Source organism: Falco cherrug, chromosome 5 (assembly GCF_023634085.1).
Source record: "Falco cherrug isolate bFalChe1 chromosome 5, bFalChe1.pri, whole genome shotgun sequence".
In the NCBI taxonomy this organism is placed as follows: Eukaryota; Metazoa; Chordata; class Aves; order Falconiformes; family Falconidae; genus Falco; species Falco cherrug.
In genome coordinates, this window is record NC_073701.1 from 16,193,163 (window position 1) to 16,212,731 (window position 19,569).

A 19,569-nucleotide genomic window follows, 5' to 3' on the forward strand; every position below is an offset into this window, starting at 1 on the left:
GGATCGTGTACAGGCAAGCAGGGAAGGGTTACATGGCGCATATTGTAGTGTGACCAGAAGCTTCAGCTGAACTTTTTTACTTTTGGTATTTTAATGGTATATTGTATATAGTATATGTATATTTCCTGTATATAAAGGAATACAGGAAAAATTTAGGATATATTAATTAAATGACCGTGCACGTCTTCAATAATGTATGATGAAATGCAGAGTAACTTCCAATTACAGTATTAATCATTTTGTAATTTCACATTTTTGAAAGGGGAAGTGAATTAAAAATACTGGCCTCAGTTATGATTGCTTAGTGGAGTGTATCATTAAACAGTTCTTTGTGAACTGAAATTGGCAGCTCAGCCTACCTTTACAGTACAAATTCCACTTTTGGCACGTGTGAACATTAACGATTAGCAAAATACAGAAGAATTTGTCACCTTAATCATTGGACTATTAGAGGCTGCCAGATAAGTGTTGGGATTACTGTAAATTATTTCAGTGTGTTACAGGTAAGATGTTAATTATTCAGTAAAGTGTACCGAAGTTGTCACTAGGTGGTTAGAATCTCTCGCCTAAATCCCATTCATATTATTAAATGCTGAATTCTGGGCTGTGTTAGAAGTTTTTGATGACATCTTCTAAGACCAAACACAGCATTAGTGACTTTGAAACCAGCTTTTATGATAGTTGGAACTTAGCATGGTGTATGTTAGTGGCACTAGTTTTGATTTTAGTATACTGCTTTATAGTTTCTGGTCTTTTTAAAAAATTATTTAACCTTTTTTGTGGAAAGTTTGGAGACTTGTTTTCTATTTGTATTATTCTTACCATGTTTTTTTCCCCTCTCTTCACTTTGTTGCATACTTTGCCTGGAATAAAAGTTCTTTGGGAGAATCACGCTAAAAATCTGTTTGCAAATGCAGTGTATTAGATAACATTTGCACCTTCGTCAGCCACAAGAGTGCTGAAGGGATGTCTGTGTCCTGAGAGCATCCCACCCTTGTGGGCCCTGTTTAATTAGTGGGAAGAAGGAACCGTAACCCCTGTGCGGGTGTTTACTTTTCTTCCTTGCAGCGGTGGAGCTTAAGCTGAGGTAGCAAACCATGCACTGCTGAGGCTGCTCTGTGGCTCATGAGCCTGGTGTCTTTGAAACCAGAGTCAAGCAGTATTGTGCTCTTGTGTTGGGTGTTGCAGTTTATGTCAGCTAAAAAAGTGTGATGGAGGTCTTCATACCTCTGTATTGAGAGTGTTCAGGGCTTGCAGTTCATCACACTTTTTTAGCTGACATAGAGGTCTTCATACCTCTGTATTGAGAGTGTTCAGGGCTTGCTTTCATGTGCCTGACAGCGTGACATCACGTTGGTGTATGGCTGTAAATGAGCGGAAGGGCGTCTTGTGTGTTATAAAACTTGTCTGTGGCTAGGCAGAGAACGGCATGCAGAGTAATTAAGAATCCTGGATCATAGTACTGTTATCTGCGTTTCTTTTATGTGCTTACTCATCTATCCCTTCTGCTTCTGGAAACTGAACGTTTAATTGGTGAAAAGTCAGCATGGTTCCTTCACCTAGGAATAAGCAGAAACAGGATGTGGAAAAAAAATCAAGTGCCTCTGTCACGAGGAAGTGTGCAGTAAAAAAAAAACAAAAAAAACCCCAACCAAAACCAAAAAAACGCACAACCCCACAACCAGAATTACATTTGCATCTCCTGAGTCACAGGGCAGAGCCCTAACTAAGGGGGCTCTAGGGGGGCTCACCTCCACGGATGAGAGGGGAGCCTGGAAATTACCCCTTGTTGTGGTACTCGTTTGTGAGAATTCTTGTTGCAGATGCTGTTTGCTTTGAGTTTCACTTGCTCTGTTGGTGTGATTGCATTTTATATTCCTCGAGACTGTTTTGCTCTGTACCCGCTGGATGCTGAACCTCCCCTCTTGTGATTCAAAATGTTACATTATTGATGCAAGAGTGTGTGCAAGCAGAGTCATCCCGTGCAGCTCTCTGACGGAGTAGGCTGTGTGGCCGTCTCCCATTTATCGTTGCTCGCCTGTGCATAAGGATTATTTATCTAAAAATAACTGAAATGATTTTGTAGTGTTAAAGTGATACAGCCAGGAAGAATCAATTTTTTGGCAGTTGGTAGTTCTATTACACCCGCATAGATTGTTCATTAGACCCTCCTGACGGGTAGTTTTATCCTTCACTAAATAATACCTTCAGCATATTTTTGATCACACTGCTGTTGTGCAGTTAAATAGAGCAGTCCATTTGCTGATGGAATGTCGGCCTGGGTTTTGGTTATATGGATAGTTCAGCTGGCCAGCTTCTGGCCCAAGTGAGACTCAGGTTCCAGATGTGCTAACTATGCTTTTCTAGAAAAACCTTGGCTACCTGCTGCTGAAGAGCAGATCAGCTCGAGGGCATTTTGAAAAAAGGTGGCTCTAGAGTATGTGCTGCTGCTGCTTGAATTTTCAGGGTACACTGGAGCCATCACCCTCTATGTACCTTCTTTGCACGCTTTCTTTTTGTTCTGCATTTCATCTCAAACAAAGATACTTCAAGGTCCTTTAACATGAAATGGTTGAATGAAGCATCTAGTTGAGCCTTTTTTAATTTTTTTTTTTTTTAATTTTTTTTTCCTCCCAAAAGAATTTTTTTGAGATGTGTGGTTAAGATCATAATGGGATTTGGGCACCATTCAGGAAAGACATTCCTCAGCCTGCTTAAACTTGACTTGGTTTAGCATTTGTCTCCACTGAAGAAAAAAGTGGTTCAAATTCAAAGAGGGACTCGAACTTGAAACTCCAGCCTCTCAGATGAGTGCTTAAATCACTAGGCCATTAAATATTGTATTTTCCTGTTTCAAAAGTGCACTAACAGTAGGAGTCACTTGACTAGGCAGAAAGCAGGTATCCCCTCTGCTGAGGGGAATACCCAAACCACAGAGATGCACTTTCGTTTTCTCTTGCTGAGAGAGTGTTGATAACCGTGTACAGTGAAAAACAGCTTCAAAAGCAAAGGGTAGGGAAGATGCACCCAGATACAGAGAACAACTCGGTACAGTTGGGGCACGTTGTTGAGAGAGAAGAAACCCAACTGTGTCCTAATGGCCACCTATGGAGTATGCGAGGGTGACACCTACGCCATCTCCGTCCTGAATGACAAGTTTCCCTTAGTCATCTATTTCCCCCTAAGCACATGCCTTCCGAAAAGACACGTGTCATCAAAAAAATCCATTTTCCAAGTTCAATCAAATTCTTGGGTTTTTTTCTGGGCAACTCAAAGTTTTACTTCAAAAAGAGGCAGAAGAATATAAAATCTACTAGTAGGTTTCTGAAAAATTCCGGAAAAGTAATAGCTTGGCTTGAGTGGCTCTCAAGTACCAACCCAACCAACGTGCTTGCTAGCTCATCCTAACCACTCTCCCCCCCCGCCCCCCCCCCCATAAACTATTATTTCATATGCTGATTTTACTATGTAAGAGTCAAATAAAGGCTGTCCCATAGTCTTAGACAGCAAAATGTACAAGACAAGATATTGTTATTAATGTGTGATAGCACAGTCTTTGAAAATAAAGTAGATAGCACTGCAAAACATTTGAAACAACAATTTAATTTTAAAAAAAGTATCATGGTTTCAATCTTTACTATTGCTTTTACAGTGTTAAAATTTAAAGGATGTCCAGCATGCCTTCAATCTTCCCCACATCCAGAATTTCTTTAAGAAACTCGTTTATATGAAATAGACACTTTATATTGCATTAAAACAAACACGAAAAAGACAGACTTTCTAATCGCCTGGAGTCACATTTCAAAACTAGCAAGTCAGGCAGTTATCCAGCAACAACCTCCTTATTTTAAACATTTTTCTTCTTAAAAAAGGTATGAAACAGCAGTGACCCAGCACTAGCCTAGGTTTTAAATATAAAAGAGATTTTTATCAGTGTACATTTGAAAAACAAACCAACTGCCACCACCTGGGTGTTAATGATACTGGTCAGAGTCCAGCAATGACCTCCTGTTGTAATTCTCTGTTTTAATTCTGTAGTCCATAATTCATGGCCCACCAAAAGGCAACAACAAGCAAGGCTGCAGGCACCAGCTTCTGGCAGACACACCTGAAAGGAAGCCTGCAAATCTGCAGGGAGAAAAGGGAAGGTAATTAGAAGTAACAGGCAGCACAAAGATGGTGCAGAAAAGCTAACAAGAATGCCTGCATGTGAGATAGAGAATGCAGTCCAGTTCTGCTGCAGAAACACGCGTTGGGGTCTAGTTTTGCTGTGCCTGCTGCAGTGGCAGGGTCATATCCAGCCTCTAAAGAATCCTCCTGTCTTCTGTGGGTTAAACACAGGGTGAAATGCACCACTAGCAGTCCTGCTTATCTCCCCTGGAGCAGACCCTTACAGCCTCTTGAGGCAGGAGACACCTTCCCCTCTGCAAGGAGCCCCTGTGAGTTGTGTGGGACTTGGGCAGCTGTTTGCAGACATTTGGCATACTCTGTCTATAAATAAGAAATTTCAGCCTAAAAACAAAAAACGGGGCACCAGGGGGACACCAACAAACTAAGGAATAAACCCAAACCTAGAGCCTCATCATATGCTTTACTCATTGACACTTACATGGGAGTTCGGTGTTGCCGTTACCTACTTGTCAACAAAAAGGTGGGAGAAAAGGGAGAGCATACCCAGCTTCCATAATCAATGATCCTCTTTGTCCAGTTATTGTTCAAAATATTTCCAAAGCTTCTTATAACACTTCTAATAATATTCCATGTCTGGAAAACACTGATAGCAACCCTGATGATTTAAACAAAAAAAACCAAAGCAAAACAAAAAAGAAAACAAAAAGCACAGGGATAGAAAATTTATTATAAAAACTAGCAAATAAAATACCAAGGTTTAGACAACTATAAAAAGAAACCCAAAATTCCAGCATGTTGTTCCTGAATGTCTATGCGTACATGAATATTTCTCTAAATATTTAGGGAGAAGACCTGCCAACTTAGTAGGGCTTTGAAAGCAAAAGGTAATTTGGTTTCAGATTTAATAGATCACTAACATCACACAAGGGAACATGCAGCAGAGCTCCTGAACGACAATTTGTGCCTTTGCCCTTGTTTCAAACTCAGAACAGCGCAACCCAACAAGAGCTGTTGATTTCTAGTGAATCAGAGTTTGGGGCAGCAACACAGGACCGACACAGCAGCGCGAATCCAGCCTTAGTGAGGGAGAAGTTACATGACTACATGCTGTCTGGGAACACGGCTGTGATTAAATCGCATTCTCTGTACATGCACACTGACTGATGCCCTCCCCCTGAAGCCAGGGGAGAAGTGAGTACTTGGGGCTTCAGATACAGATTATGTATCTTGGGTTAGGACATCACTGCCTGTCAGTTAATCTGCAGTTAATAACTATCCATGACAACCCTGTCAGCTCACGGCAGGTAAAAGGCAATTCCAACTAGTCTAGCCACGTTTTCTTCTATGTGCATGGGTGGGTTATTTGACGTGCAATAACATGTTAATCCCTGAAGCACCACACTTAACTAGGCTGCAGACTTCTCATCGCTCAGTTGTGCTTAAAGACACTGTCTAACCTAGAAAACTACTGTGCTGCTGTGTACCAAGAAATTATTTAAGTCTTTTGACTGTAAATGGCTGTAGTCTATGGAAACAGTTCACATTATAAAGCTCTTACATACAATAAGCTGCAGTACCTGTTTTGTTTTTTTAAGTTCTGTATGAAGAAGCAATAGTAGCAATAAAATTAAAACATTACTGGTTTATCTATCTAACGTTTTTTTAGAAGGATCTGAAGAGTGACAGTGCCAGTAAGGTAACTTACCCATGTGCCAGGTGAAGCAGTGTATCTTCAAACTTTCTGTTGTATGTCCTGTTAAATTCATCTCCAATCAGGGCCAGCTGATGGCCAACCTGGGTAGCTGAGCTGTAAGGCATTCAGGTTGCGTGCGTTAGAGGAAAATACTGCAACGGCAATTAGGTAAAAAGCACTCTGCAAATGTCAGACACAGTTACTCCCCTAACAGTTGGACTAAGCTAGGCACGAAAAGCAAAACATTAAAGGTTGTTTTTTTCATGTTATTTATGGTTTTACTGATTAGGCATCTTATGCCTGTCTTTGTATGCATACAGAAGTGCTTTGATGCTTTCATAAAAAGCTGCATATTTGGCACTTCTGAAAAACTGTTGGGTTTTTAGGTTCTTGTTTCTTTATACAAGGCAATGCAATCGGGTTTGGGTTTGTTGTTTTTATTCCAAAGTCAAAATACTGAAACTGCCTTGACATTGGACTTTTCAAAATATCTCATCTTGCGTAACTGCTGGCTTTGTCATCCATCCAACAGGTTTACTCCAGCGATTTCCACAATGCAGTGTGGCTCTCCAGCTAATAGGTGGTGCCAGGGTGTGAAATGACCAAAACCTAAAGGCTCTTAGGGAGGTCCTGGGGCATGCAGAACCTTGAACTACAAGGTCTGTGGCATATGTTGATGCCAAAAACTGGGTACGTTTTCCTGATGAAAATTTCCAATTAGATTTAGCTTCCCTTAGACACTCATCCTTTTTTTTTTTTTTTTAAGAAAAATAATACGCCTATACATTTTTATTTTAACTTGTATTTGTGCCGAGATCTGTTTGAGATCTGCTGAACAGTAAGTGGGCTTAAGAGCTTAATTCTAGAGATCTGCTTAAAAAAACTTCAGCTTGGTTTGGTCAGTCCAACAAAAAACAACAAACCCACAGAAAGGAATTCTCACAGAAGGGGGGGAAAGGCAGTCCCTGACTCTTGAACTGGAAAAAATGTATGTATGGGATTAAGAAAAACCCAAAGCAGCACTATCAGTTTGTTGTGAGAGGCGCCCAGACAATTACGTAAAAATGGCTTCCTCAGCTGCTTGCTGCAACAGGTGGGTTTCTAATGAAGAGCCACATCTGTGTCCCTGTGCAGGATAAAAACTTACAGACATTTAATGCAGCATAATCTTGCATGGTCAGTGTTAAGCGCTACAGGTTATCTGCACTTGCATCTATTCCTTTTCCAATAGTATCCACTATGATTATTTGGCTTAGCAAAGTCTTCTGGAAAGTCTGGGGGGGGGTTGTATTTGGGAGGGGGACAGGGAGGACAGAAGGAGTATTAATGCAGCATGATACCTGATATTAAACTCCATTTGCTCTGTGGTGCCTGAAATTGTTTGGAGGTTACTGTAGGTTTCCTCTTCTGGTGCTCCATCAGGGTAGCTGGAGGGGGCAAAGCGCCTGGGGATTCTCCTCGTTTGAGACATCTTATTCTGCAACGAGTCATGAAAGACAACCCCGTGGGTTTTGTAACACAAGGTCTTCTCAGTTTGGATGGAAATTGTTTAAAGTACTCTTAAAGTTACTCTTTTTACTTCTCCAGTCAGAACGCGAGCGTTGCACTATTTTGAGAGCAAAGGAAAGTTTCAGTGACCCAACAGATGTACAGCAGTTCAAACATGCAGTACTTAGATGCCTGCTGCTTCATATCGGCTCAAAGCAGCCTAGAAATTGGAAAATCTAGGTAAATGTAGCTAGTGTAGATAAATATAGTCTCTCAGTAGTTTCACGCAGTATAAGGAAGGTGCTTTCCTGCACTGTTTGCAGTGACCTGCCAGGCATTAAATCACTCCAACCAATGGAGGTCCCCAGGCACAAAGTACCTAAAACAGGTTTTTTTAAGTCTTTAATTTAGGTCTGAGTTTACACACATTCTTCAGCTGGAGGCTGCCACCATGGAAATTACAAGCAGCTCGCTGCAGAAATAAAGCATAAGACTTAAACAGATTAATAGCTTTCCAAATGGAAGAGTGGACAGTAGGAACCACTAAAATCACTGGAGCTGCCTGCTCGTACAATGGGGAAATTATTCACAACCAGTAGCCAGGCTCTAGCATGTAAGCGCCTCATGGGAGGCAGCCCTCTTCTCAGCAAAATAAACACAAAACTTAACAGGTTTCAGCATAATATGTATAATATTGCCAGTATTTCAGTATTCAGTATTGCCAGTATTTCAGGTAACACTGAAAGCCTTGAACAAGTTCATTTCACCAGCAGCAGCACTTGGAGTGGAGCTGATGTTTCTATGATAGTCATGATTTTTTTTTTTTGGCTTATCAACATCAGAGCTGTGGACGGGGATTATTTCAAACTACACGCACGCCACTGAGCGGGTAACGCTCCTTGCGCCCCTTGGACATCTGCTGTGGCAGAAGGTTCTGCCCGCTGTCTCGAGGGTGCCTGATGATGAACATAATGACAGTGTCTGGAGATCTCTGGTTTTATCTGGCATGTTTCTGGCCAGCTCTGTTATGATCTCTTTGCTTCCCAGCTCCATCATTGCAGGACTGACCCTCTTTGTTGATGGAGTGATCTTGGACAGCAATGAAGGGGATTTCCCCCCGGCTGGATTGCTTTCTCCTTCTATGCACGCTCTCTGCAGGTCAAATGAATAAAACTCACGTAAAATATTCTCAGAGATGGAGCTAAACCAAGCAAAAGGTACCTGTCATAAGGCTTCTAAGCAGTGATTTGGTTTGCCACGTTTCTGCAGTCCTGGAAACCCTTTAAGTCTTTAACTTGGGATGAGGTTGGGGCCTTTGTGCCCTGAGGAAGCCTCGATTGTCTTTCAACATTTAGATGAAATTTACATTTCCCGCAAAGCAAAATTATTACCAATTAATGTGTACACATTATTGCATAAGCAAACACACAGAAACATGATACTAAATATATGAAAATATACTTGGTTCTGCAGAAGTGAAGGCTCCTCTTAAACGATGTTTAATGTGGCTGGGGAGAAGCACGCTACAGACTAGTTTCTGCAGGGTAGATAATATGTGTCCTACAGTTTGTAGTTTAATATTCTGCTTTTTTCATTCTATTTGTAGCATTTCTGTTTTATTTGTACGGATGTTTATAATCTAGGATTTAAAATATATCCAGATTTCTGAAGACCTGCATAGTTTAGCAGTGACAAAGGGGAGCTGGGGTCAGGCCTTCTGAATTCTACTGCAACTGCCGTGAGGGAGTTGTGTGACCCAGCTCTTAGTGAGGGGGAATAACACAGCCCTTTCCTCCAAGGGGGTAACTATGGCTTTGTATGTAAGAGCGGCAGGATCTGAATGTATTTTACAGGTGAGTTAAAAGGCTTAATTAAATAAGAAAATATTTTGAGAGAAAGAATAGTTTCAGGTGCTGTTTTTGCTTCAAGAGATGCCCTGCGCTGTTTTAAACACTTCCTTTATGCATTGCTGTATGTCTATCCCCCCAGTCCAAACAAAAATAGTGAAAAAAAGGGTAACGTCCATAGAGGGACTTTGGGCATTCCAGCACCATACCCGATTTCCAGTCACCCCAAGGACTTTGTAGCTCTTAGTCAGGTGCCATACATACCCCACAGTGAAACTGCATCACTTTAAATAAATCCATATTCACTGGAGCAGGTACTTGAACCAACTATTTCATTTCCCAGGGGAACATCTAGACCAGTGGGTTACTGAGTGTAGTGGCAGTCGTGCCTGATCACATTCCCACAAGTGCATCCCTGTCCATTTGTTGTGCAAGGTCTGATGCGACATGTACGCTATCGCAGTACAGACTGGATGACCCAGGGCAGCTCCCAGTTTGAGAGCTCCACCAGAGCTCAGGCAGGAGCTCCAAGGAGTCCTGAAGATCCACAAGTGAGAAACACAGAATGGCTTAGCAAGGTTTGAAGGATCCCAGATGTGCCAAAGTACTCACTTGGACACCCAGAGTGTCAGTTCTCTGGATGCAGTTAGTCTCAGAGGACTGCATAGAAAAACAGTCAAAGCATGCAGTGTTGGACTTCTTGAGGTTAAACAACCGGAATGTATGCTCACAGGTACAAAATAAACAGCTAGGTATGTAGTGATGTATTCCTGTAGCCTGCGGGTACCACAGGGAAACTCAAACAAGCAGAAATGTAAATTGTGTTTCTTCACAGATTATAAAGTTGTTTAAGGTTTCTAGTAAAACAAGTACTATAGTGGATAAAATTTATTAAAACCTAGCACAAAATCAGCTGTCTATTGCACATGTATACTAACTATTCTTAGCCTTTACAACTGTGCATTCTGAAAAATAATCTAAAAAAAGGTACTTTTCTTTTTTCTTCCTAGACTAGATGCTAGTTTCATATTCACAGAGCCATACAATGGAAATGTCTATATCTGTGTGAGATGAAAACTGTGTTCTGAAAAAGACATATAGTAAGTCAATGCACTACAGAACTCAGACATGTAAACAAACCATACAATACCACAACAAAAGCCCAAAGAGTAACATATGCTACCTCACACCTGTTATGATAATACCTTCCTCCCACAGGCTAAAAAAGAAACTGTAGTAGCTGTTGGGTCATGCTCTCCACAACTCAGCTGCGGCCTGGTATGCTGGCTTTGGCCACGAGTTTGTCTCAGTGTAAGGACAATCCCACAAAGAGGGGATTTATAATGTATTTTACAGGATGGACAGTGGTGGGGCAAAGGTAGTCTGGTAGGGCTACCATCTTGAAGATGTACAAGATGGGTCTAATTTAGTTTCAAAGAAAAGCTTAGAAATTGCCTTCATGGCAAGGAAGGAACAAGCTGAGGCCATTTACTGATTTCTGTCACCGTTTTTAAAATCTAGGTTTATATATAGAAATGCACATAAAAGCTGCATTAATATGGACCTCTTCTGTTCCTCAAGTTTGGATCTGTCTAGAGCTGGGCAGGAGGAGCATATATCCCATTCCACAGGCTCTTCTGGTTCTCCCAAGCAGGATGTGTTAATCTTCTACCACCCATCTCATGCTTTCCTTCTTCCTCTCATTTACACAGAAAGCAAAGGCAAACTGATTTTGGTTTACAGAAACCAAGAGGTCATATGTGGGCATGAGTAATTGCTTGTGATTTAAAGAGCAAGCAACCACAACAGAGTCCTCACAACACCTCCAAGGAGGCAGCAGCAGGATCCCATTCCGGCAGCAGAGATCATTTCCAAACTAGCAACCAGATTAAAAAGCTCCTGCTTCTCTGTAAGGCTTTGACTGGGCAAGCTAAAAGCTTAGTTTCAATGGTGAAATGCCTTCAGCAGAATAAATAATGTATTTCGAGTTAAATACATACTTAATGTTTTGCTGAATAGAGGCCTAGATCCAAATTCTGAGAAACAGCCCTATAAATGCCTAATTATATCATGGAAATTACAGCTTCTTATAAACAGCATTATGATTGAATAATGATGCATCTTCGGTAGAAAGAGTATGTTGACGCTGCCTTGACTTTGCATAGTCAGTTTTTTCTATTTGTCTTTATTTTACCTAGCAAAAGAGAAAAAAAAAGCAAAAAAGAACGTGTTGCTAAATCAAGTATGCCGGCAGGTGAGCTGGGGAAAACAAAAGGTCCTGAAATTTCCTTGTAGTTCAATTAGATTTGCTGTGGTAGTAACTTTTTAGGATAGGCACAATGATACTTCAGTATAATGCACTGAAATGCATTAATTATAGTTTATGTATTATCTTTATGTGGTTTATGACTTATCTATAATATAATTTATGCGTACTTTATGTCTTACACCTACAATCTTATGTATTTTATGCAAACATGTCACGACAAAGCTACTAATAATTACAGTTAGTGATTTAGTATGTTTCAAAGCTGGTTATGTAAACAGAAAACCACTACAAATAACCTGATTTCAATGTTCAGGCTTAAAATTCCCAGCACCTACCTATATAAATACGGATTGTCAGAAAGGACCCTCATCCTTTACCCCCAAAGTATCTAAGTGTATCTCAAACTGTTTCAGATTCTACCAGCTGCACATGCAAACTAAATTTAAATGAAAAACAAATACAGGCTTGGTTGTTTGCATATATAGCTCCAATCCATAGCTACCTCTTTCAAAACATGACATCATCCTTGCTGCTGCAAATACAAATCTCTATGCCATTTTACCAGGACAAGTCTTGGATAAGATGACCAGGGATTAAGAGCTAGTTAAGGTTTCAGAGAAACGGGAATTTCGGACACATGGGGTACCGTAGCAAGGAAGAATATGCTCTTTAAAATCCCAGGTGGTTTTTTTGTTTTGTTTTTCTCAAGTTCCAGGCTCTCCTATGACCCCTGTCAGATTAGCAGCTGGTTGCCCTTGGCTGTTGGACCCTTCTCCCTTGCAAGTCAGAAGCTATAAGCCCACGTACAGGGTATCTCTGCCCCTTCCCTTGTAGGGACATCTGGGCTTCCACGGGCCTTCCTCCTGAACCGCCACAGCTGGTGGCAAAGCATCGCAGGGTTGCCATCAGTAACCTCAGTTCCTCTGAGACAGATAAGAGGTTAAGTCGTTGTTACTCACTTTTGAATAGTGCAGGTTAGTTAACTCAGGTTGCCAGATTAACTCTTAAATCAGTATCAGGTCAAGGATCAAAGATAAATTAATTCTTTGTCTCATACTGTGTTCCCAGTCAGTTTAACATCAATGACCTTGGAGACTGTTTATGCGTAAACACTTCTTAATATTGCCTCAAACAGCTATTAAAGGCACACTTCTGTAAATCCAGAAAACACACGCTCTACTTTTTACATTTTATTTTTTACACTTTTGTACTCAGTAAGTCAGTATGAGAACATGCCTCCCCTGCAAATTTAACACCGGCTCTTACCTCAAAACAGGATAGGAATGAAGTGTTTGATTGTATTTAAAAATAAGAAATGTATTCCTTAAGCAAGTTCTGTGACCTCAGTAGTGAAAGAAATGCATGCAGCAGACTTTAAATGGAGGAAACCTTTTGAAATAAAGAGCTCACACAGGTCTCTACTGAAAAATGTTTTGGGGGCCCTGACTGAAATTCTGAGTCAAGACTTTGAGACTCTCTCAAGATTCTTATGCATAATCAGCATTTGCATGTTGTCTGTTAAAGGACTCAGCACCCGTCCTTACTGTGACATTTAATATAACGACTGTAGAGAACAAGAGGTTTCCACCTTAAAAAGTAAATAGTAGTTATATCTGCATTAAAAAGCCATGCTTTGTTAAGCCTACAAAGTATCATTTTCCTTGAAGAGTCTACTAATTCCTTCAGTGCTCACAAGCCTATTTCAAGGGTTTCTAAATACCTGGAGAAACAAGGCGGGTATCTGCTTTTACTAAAAGGAAAGCAATAAATTCCCAACAAGTTTTATGGGAAGAACTAAGAACATTGAAGAGAAAAACATATTCATACCAAAGTGAAACTAACCATTTCTATCAAGAAAAAAACCAACAGCAACAGCATTTTTTCTGACACACTCAGTTTTGGTTTGTGACAACACCACATACGTCAGGGATGTTGCCTTTGTTCTGCTTGTTCACAAAGAGTTAAGGTTTACATTAAGTCAGAAAGCTTCTGCTCTAATATTTACATTTTCTTTTCAAAACATCTTCTGCCCTTTGCACTTCTCATTCTCACCAAAAGGTCAAGATTCTTTTATAATAAATAAGAATTTTTTTTAAATTGTTACTTGAATTGCCTGGCCAAGTTTTAGGAGGTAAATATGACAATGTATGTAGTTCAGTAATCCATCAATGAACCATAAGGCTATGGAAAATGTTTCTTTGTTCACATTTATTCTAAAATTTTGTATGTTGGATTTTTTTACTTTTGAAAGCTCCTAAGATAAGTGATGCAGTTAGAAAAGTTGTTATTGGTAGTCAGAAAAGTTCATGCAATGCTCATAATTATTAATACAGTTACATAATAAAATTGGAATGCTTCAATCTAACATTAACATCCATCCAATCACACTGGGGAAAAAAAAATTAAAAATTTGATGTACTGAAGAGACCTTGTTCTACTAACCCATCCACTTGAAGGATGAAGTACCTGCAATGCGCCTGCTGACATCCTCAGCAAGCAGATTACAGAATTCATGCCTTGATATTAAATTCAGGATTAAAGGATGCAGACCACCAAGGTCATAATCTATAAAAATACTTATGCTGATGCTTAGCTTCAATGGACAAAATAATCTTGTTAATTTAAATATGATCATCCATACTCTTAAAAAGCTGGTACATTTGGGATAACTATGGGCTACCATCTTCCCTCACCTGGTCCCCCTTAGCGCTGCGCAGCATGGCACATATGCTGTCATGTATTGCCACCTTGTACCTGGATCCTGTCCCATGTAACAGGGACACTTTATTAGACTCAAGGTCAGAAAACTCAGCATCTTCTATGACCTTCGGTGGTCTTCTTCTGCAGGTGTCTCTGAGATCCCACTGAGATCCCAATCTGCCAGGTTGGGAGGATGAGAGAAACTGTTGATAATGCAGGTACAGTGTAACTGTAAGTCTAAGAACCCAAATTTAACTCACTGTTTACACTGTCTTTCTTGTTCTGCACATCAGCATGAAGAATTAAAATGCGATGTTCTCAGTTTTACCCAGGCTTCCTGCACTGGTAAAATGCTGATAGTAGCGGTGTTACAAACGCTGCAGTAAAATGACTCTGAAAATCCTAGTTCTCCTACAGTATATTTAGTGGTATTTTTACATAATAAAATTACCAAGTTACCATTGGTAAGGCATATTCCATACATCTTGCAGACAGTGTAACTAACAATAAAAAAAGGTATCTTATTAAATAGATCAAATGTATAAAACCGATTGTGAAGAGCAAGCAAAGAAGGTTTTATGCATGGGAGTCACACTGCCCCAATACAGCACTGTATTTCTCCAAATGCAATGTGTTCTTCACTCATTTTCTTTTTGTAGATTTGTAGCCTTTACTCATATAAGTTTTGATTTCAATATTTTGCTTCCCAGTTTCATTTCAGATCCATACTGCATTAGGAGGGGTCTTACCACTCCCTTTGGTGAGCCCAGGCTCAAGCTCACAGTTGGTATTCTACTCCTGCCAGCTCTCACTTTAGCTAGCAGGGTTACCCTGCAGAAGCTGAGCGCACTCACTTTTTCTCAGTCCTCTCTAAATGGTCGTACAGTCAATGGCCTATTGATACAAAAGTCCTTAATAAAAAGAGCCACCACGCACACCTACCTATCAGGTAAAGCAGGCAATTTTCTTAAATTTCTCCTTGCAGAAAGCCATGGTCTCTACTGCAATGATGTTTTGACATCAGAAAAGATCAAACACCTTGAACAAACACTGGTTTTCTTCATTATACTCAGTACTAACTCCCACTCAGCTGACATGCATTAAATGGCAAAAAACAAATAAACAAACAAATTTTTTTTTAAAAATCACATACCCACAATACATTAACTCAAAATAACTTTGGCCATGTACCTGTGAGAGAAAATGACAACGGGACCACTCTGTCTTCTGGTTATACATAGGTCTTTCTGCTGCAGCCTAGAGAAGCAGACTCTGGCTAATACTCACTTTGCAATTTAAACACCTAGAAATCTGCTTAATCACAGAACTCACCACGCTCCTGTGATCACTCCTTGTGAAAGGACCTAAACATTACTGAGTACATACTGCCGTATGGATTTCTTTATCCATCTCTGCAGTCGCACATCGTTCCTGTTAGTAGCGTTATTGCAAGCATACAGATATAGAAAACGCGTTATTCGGGGAATATTTTCACGTGTTTATCGGTGGCACTTTTTGCTATACATCCCGGGCTGCTTCTGAGGGCTTATTTCCTGCTTTGCTAAGAGTGAAAGTACACGTACGCCGCTCCTCCTTTGCTTAGGAGACAGCAGCCGCGTACAAAGCGCGCAGGTCCCGCAGCATCCTCCGGGAGGGCACCGGCGCTCCTGCGGGAGCCAGGGCCGGGACAGCCCGCGCCCGCCCAGCGCCGGGCGCCTCCCGCCCCGGGCCCGCCCGTTGCCGCCGCACCGCCCGCGGGCCCGGCCCGGCGCTGCCCGCAACCTCTCCGCTCCCGGCGCTCCCTACTCGCCCGGCGTGTTTGCGAAACGCCACCGATCCCCCCTCCCGGGGCCGAGGATGCTGCGGCGCCGCACCCGGCCGAGGTGCGTGGGGACGGGCTGCCTCTGGAAACGCGCCGGGACAGCCCGCGGCCGCGATATCCCCCCCCCCGGGGCTGGGACCGCAGGTGAGGCGGCGGGTCCCGGGGCCGCCGGCTGCCCCCAGTGCCCCGCACCGCCCGGGAGCGCGGAGCGGGTCTGCCCGGGACAGCCCGGCCGGTTCCCCACGCCCGCCTCAAGGAAAGGCGCCGCCGCGCCGCCCCCTCCCGCCGGGACCCCGCCGCTCACCTCGGCTCGGCTCCGCTCGGCGCCCCGCGCTGGAAGCCGCCGCCGCCCCGCGGGCACACAGGCGGGCGTGAGGGGAGGGGGGGTCCCCGCGCCCCCCGCCCCGCCCTGGCCCCACCGCGCCACCGCGCCGGCCAGTCACCGCGGCGTCACTCGCAGCCGGCCCCTATTGTCCGCCCGCCCGCCGCCCCGCCCCGCCCCGCGGCCCGCCCCGCCGGGGACACCCGCCGCCCCGCGGGGTCCGGCCCGGTGGCCCCGGGCGGCCGCTGCCGGCGGGGGGAGACGCGCCTCGGGGGGAGCGGGGCCGGGCTGGCGCCGCCGGGCGCGGCTGCGGCGGTGGGGCTGGGGGCGCCGTCCGCGCCGCGGCGGGGCCGGGGTGGGTCCGGGGACGAACGGCCCCACGGTGGGACAGCAGACACCGCCGTGGGGTGGCGGCCACCATGGTGGTGGGACGTGCGGGGACTCCGGCCACCGCGGCACGAGCTTTGGGCAGATGCCAAGTGGCACGACCAGGCCCTGCTGTCACCGAAAACGTGTCGCTGCGGTCCCCTTTTGCCAGGCAGCGCCGCTTTTCTAAGTGGCTCGCCTCTCTGTGAGCGGCCCCTGTGTTCTTTTCAGCACCCCGAGTGTGCGGGAGCCCAGGCTGGTGGTGGGCTTCAGCCTGCTTTTGGGTTTGGTGGCAGAGGTCAGTGCTGCTCAGGAACCTCTTTGGGCTCCAGTATGTATCTTGTAATGTAAAGACAGTCTTCAAATGTTGAAAAAGCTGTGCTGTTGCTGGCTTTTGAGCAGGGAAGAGCCGGTTTTCCTCTTAGGTAGCTCAGCCTAGCAGAAGCAATCCAGATAGGCACGCATTCCCCAACTGCCTCGAGGGTACCTAAGGAATACGGGTGGGGGGCAGAAAGCAGGAGAAGCTCTGGCAGCACAGCCAGTGCAGAGTTAATGAGGGGTTAAAGAGAAAAACGCCTACTGAAACCCTGCTGACCTCTTGCCCAAAAGGTTTAGGGAGGTCATGGGACTTGCAGAGTTTTTCTTTTGTGCTGTAGATCACAGTGTGGTGACTGATTCTGTCAGTATCACCCATCACTAGAGAGCACAGATCACTGCAGAAAAGCTTTAAAGAACCAAAACCCACTATTGCTCCACACTTTATTGTCACGTCAAACAGGGGAACTTCACCAGTTAATGCTTGCAAGTGGACTTTGCGCTCTATTTATAGTATGATTTCATCTCTGTCAGTGAAGGTAAACACCAGGAAAGGTAGAACAGTGGCACAGATACAGCAGTCCGCCTGAAGCTGGGATGTCCGTAGACTTTTGTGTCTGTTTTTAAATGTAGAAAAGTACTTGTGCATGTGTATATATGTATACATGCGTATACACACAGTTAACGCAAAGCACTTCTTTTTGCGCTATGCATGATCTCCTTGTACCACGGATGTTTTTCTCTCATCTTCTGAGCCCCACACGTGAGGTTTACTCATCTGTAAAATGAACATGACAATGCTTATCTTCCAACGCATGCCAAAGACTTGTGTTGTGAGGATGGCGTTTACATTTATATGTGCAATACAGTAGATGAAAATTGCCTCAAAAGTACAATGTAATAAAAGGGAAATTAACCCCAGCAATATCACTACTTGCCATGACTTCGTCCTATTTCCCAGCTCCGATATTTCAATTTTCACATTTACTTTGCTTCAAATTAATAACAGTTCCCCTCCTGAAACCAGGCTTAATTTTGCACATACAGGTAACCTTGCTTAATTCAGTGAGTTGACTCAAGCTTAAAATAAAATATGCACGTTTCATCATTGGAGTGATTTCTGTCGCAAATATAGCACACTGATGCTGCTACAGCATTTCCTGATACAGTAACAGTAACTATCATTGAGCTGCTCTCAAATTCTCCCCAATTTCCCTTGTTGGAACAATACTTTCAGAAAGTGGATATGCATCAATATTAAAGACTACAGCATCTATTATTAGCTGTGATGTAATACTGTCAATGTAATTTTCAGAGAGACAGCAAAACAACAGCTTTTTATACTATGGAACTATAACTTCGATTAAGGACTGCTGAATTAAGTTGAATGGCTCTTACATAAAAAAACCCAAACAACTGTTTCTGTTCTTAATGAATTATTTAATACATTTAAAAAGTGGTATTTTTCAGCTTTCCCCTGAGGTATGATGGATGCAGGGACAAAAAAGGGTTGACAGCAAGGAGAAGATTCAGGTTCACTTTTCTTGCTGCCAGCTGTCACAGCAGACGTACCTTCTTGGTTGAAAGAAGGCTGTGAAGGCTGCTCCATGCTCTCTTCTGCTGCCGAATGTATTGCTGTGCCAGGAAATTTCCACTGCATGTGACTGATGGAAGACACGCTGCATTTTACCACTGCTTTCATAGTTAAACTAGGGACTATTTAATAGCTCCAGTTATATTAATTATTAAACTTAACTGGTTTTTTGTAGTTGCATCCTTGAAACGGAGCCTATTACCATAGGATGATCTAGTAAATCATGTTTATTCTATTCAGATTACTTGGGGAATTAAGGCTCTTGGGGAATATAGATTTGTGTCTGTTACTTGCTGTATACCAGCATACTGCAAACTGCATATTTCAATTACCATCTTGATGGATCTATTTTTTTAATATGTAATTTGTCTTACGGAATGAATTATTTACCTTTATTTTTTCTTCAGAGACTCTTCAAATTTCTGGAGTTCATTATGTAATACCTTATTGTTTTATATTGAGTCTATCACAAAATGTCAGTAACCTTAGTATCTATCAGGCGTTTTAGCATCATCTCTCATTTTGGAAGGAATTTTGTATGCAGGCATCAGGTTCTCTACAGGCACTAATGCTGTGACTTCTTAGGTAGCATTTCTCTCACCCAGTTTTCACTGCAGGTTATAGTTGATCATTTTGAGGAAAATTTGCACACTTCCTCAACAGTATCAATACAAAAAAAAGCTATTCCTACGGCCACATGGTGGTGGGCCTCTTGGCACCTGACGTGCTTCAACAGGGACTTCAGCTTCAGCATCTGAAGTGACCCTGGGGTTTTTTTAGGTACTCTGGTAACATCCATGCAGGTTTTGTCATGCTATGACCTTCCGTAAACCTCCGTTTACTCATGATCAGATGTTTATCAGGCACTTTTTTACTGAGGAAGGGGCAGGCCGAGGCCACAGAGGCTTAAAGATCAAAACGGCCCCGGGCCCCGCAGTCCGGTTTCAGGACCCTCCCGTCACGCTCACAGCATGCCCCTTTCCTTCGGGGCCTGCGCCGAGCCCCGGGCCCGCCAGCACCCT

At 42.9% G+C, this 19,569-nt stretch overlaps 1 protein-coding gene across 4 annotated transcripts; it reads right to left on the reverse strand.

Annotated features, from left to right (window-relative positions):
- Positions 1 to 3,582: 3,582 nt before the first annotated feature.
- LOC129736158 (uncharacterized) lies at positions 3,583 to 16,419 on the reverse strand. Of its 4 annotated transcripts, none has more exons than XM_055711462.1 (5): positions 16,255 to 16,419; positions 7,165 to 7,301; positions 5,837 to 5,938; positions 4,675 to 4,786; positions 3,583 to 4,128 (listed from the first exon to the last, which is right to left on the reverse strand). In XM_055711462.1, the coding sequence occupies exons 2-5, from the start codon at positions 7,293 to 7,295 to the stop codon at positions 4,027 to 4,029; spliced, it is 447 nt and encodes a 148-aa protein (XP_055567437.1). In that variant the 5' UTR covers positions 7,296 to 7,301; positions 16,255 to 16,419; the 3' UTR covers positions 3,583 to 4,026. The 4 variants fall into 4 exon arrangements, with proteins under 4 accessions (XP_055567437.1, XP_055567438.1, XP_055567436.1 ...); XM_055711463.1 differs by lacking the exon at positions 16,255 to 16,419 and adding an exon at positions 15,461 to 16,209; XM_055711461.1 differs by lacking the exon at positions 16,255 to 16,419 and adding an exon at positions 9,772 to 15,447 and having other exon boundaries at positions 4,675 to 4,774.
- Between the last annotated feature and the right edge of the window lie 3,150 nt (positions 16,420 to 19,569).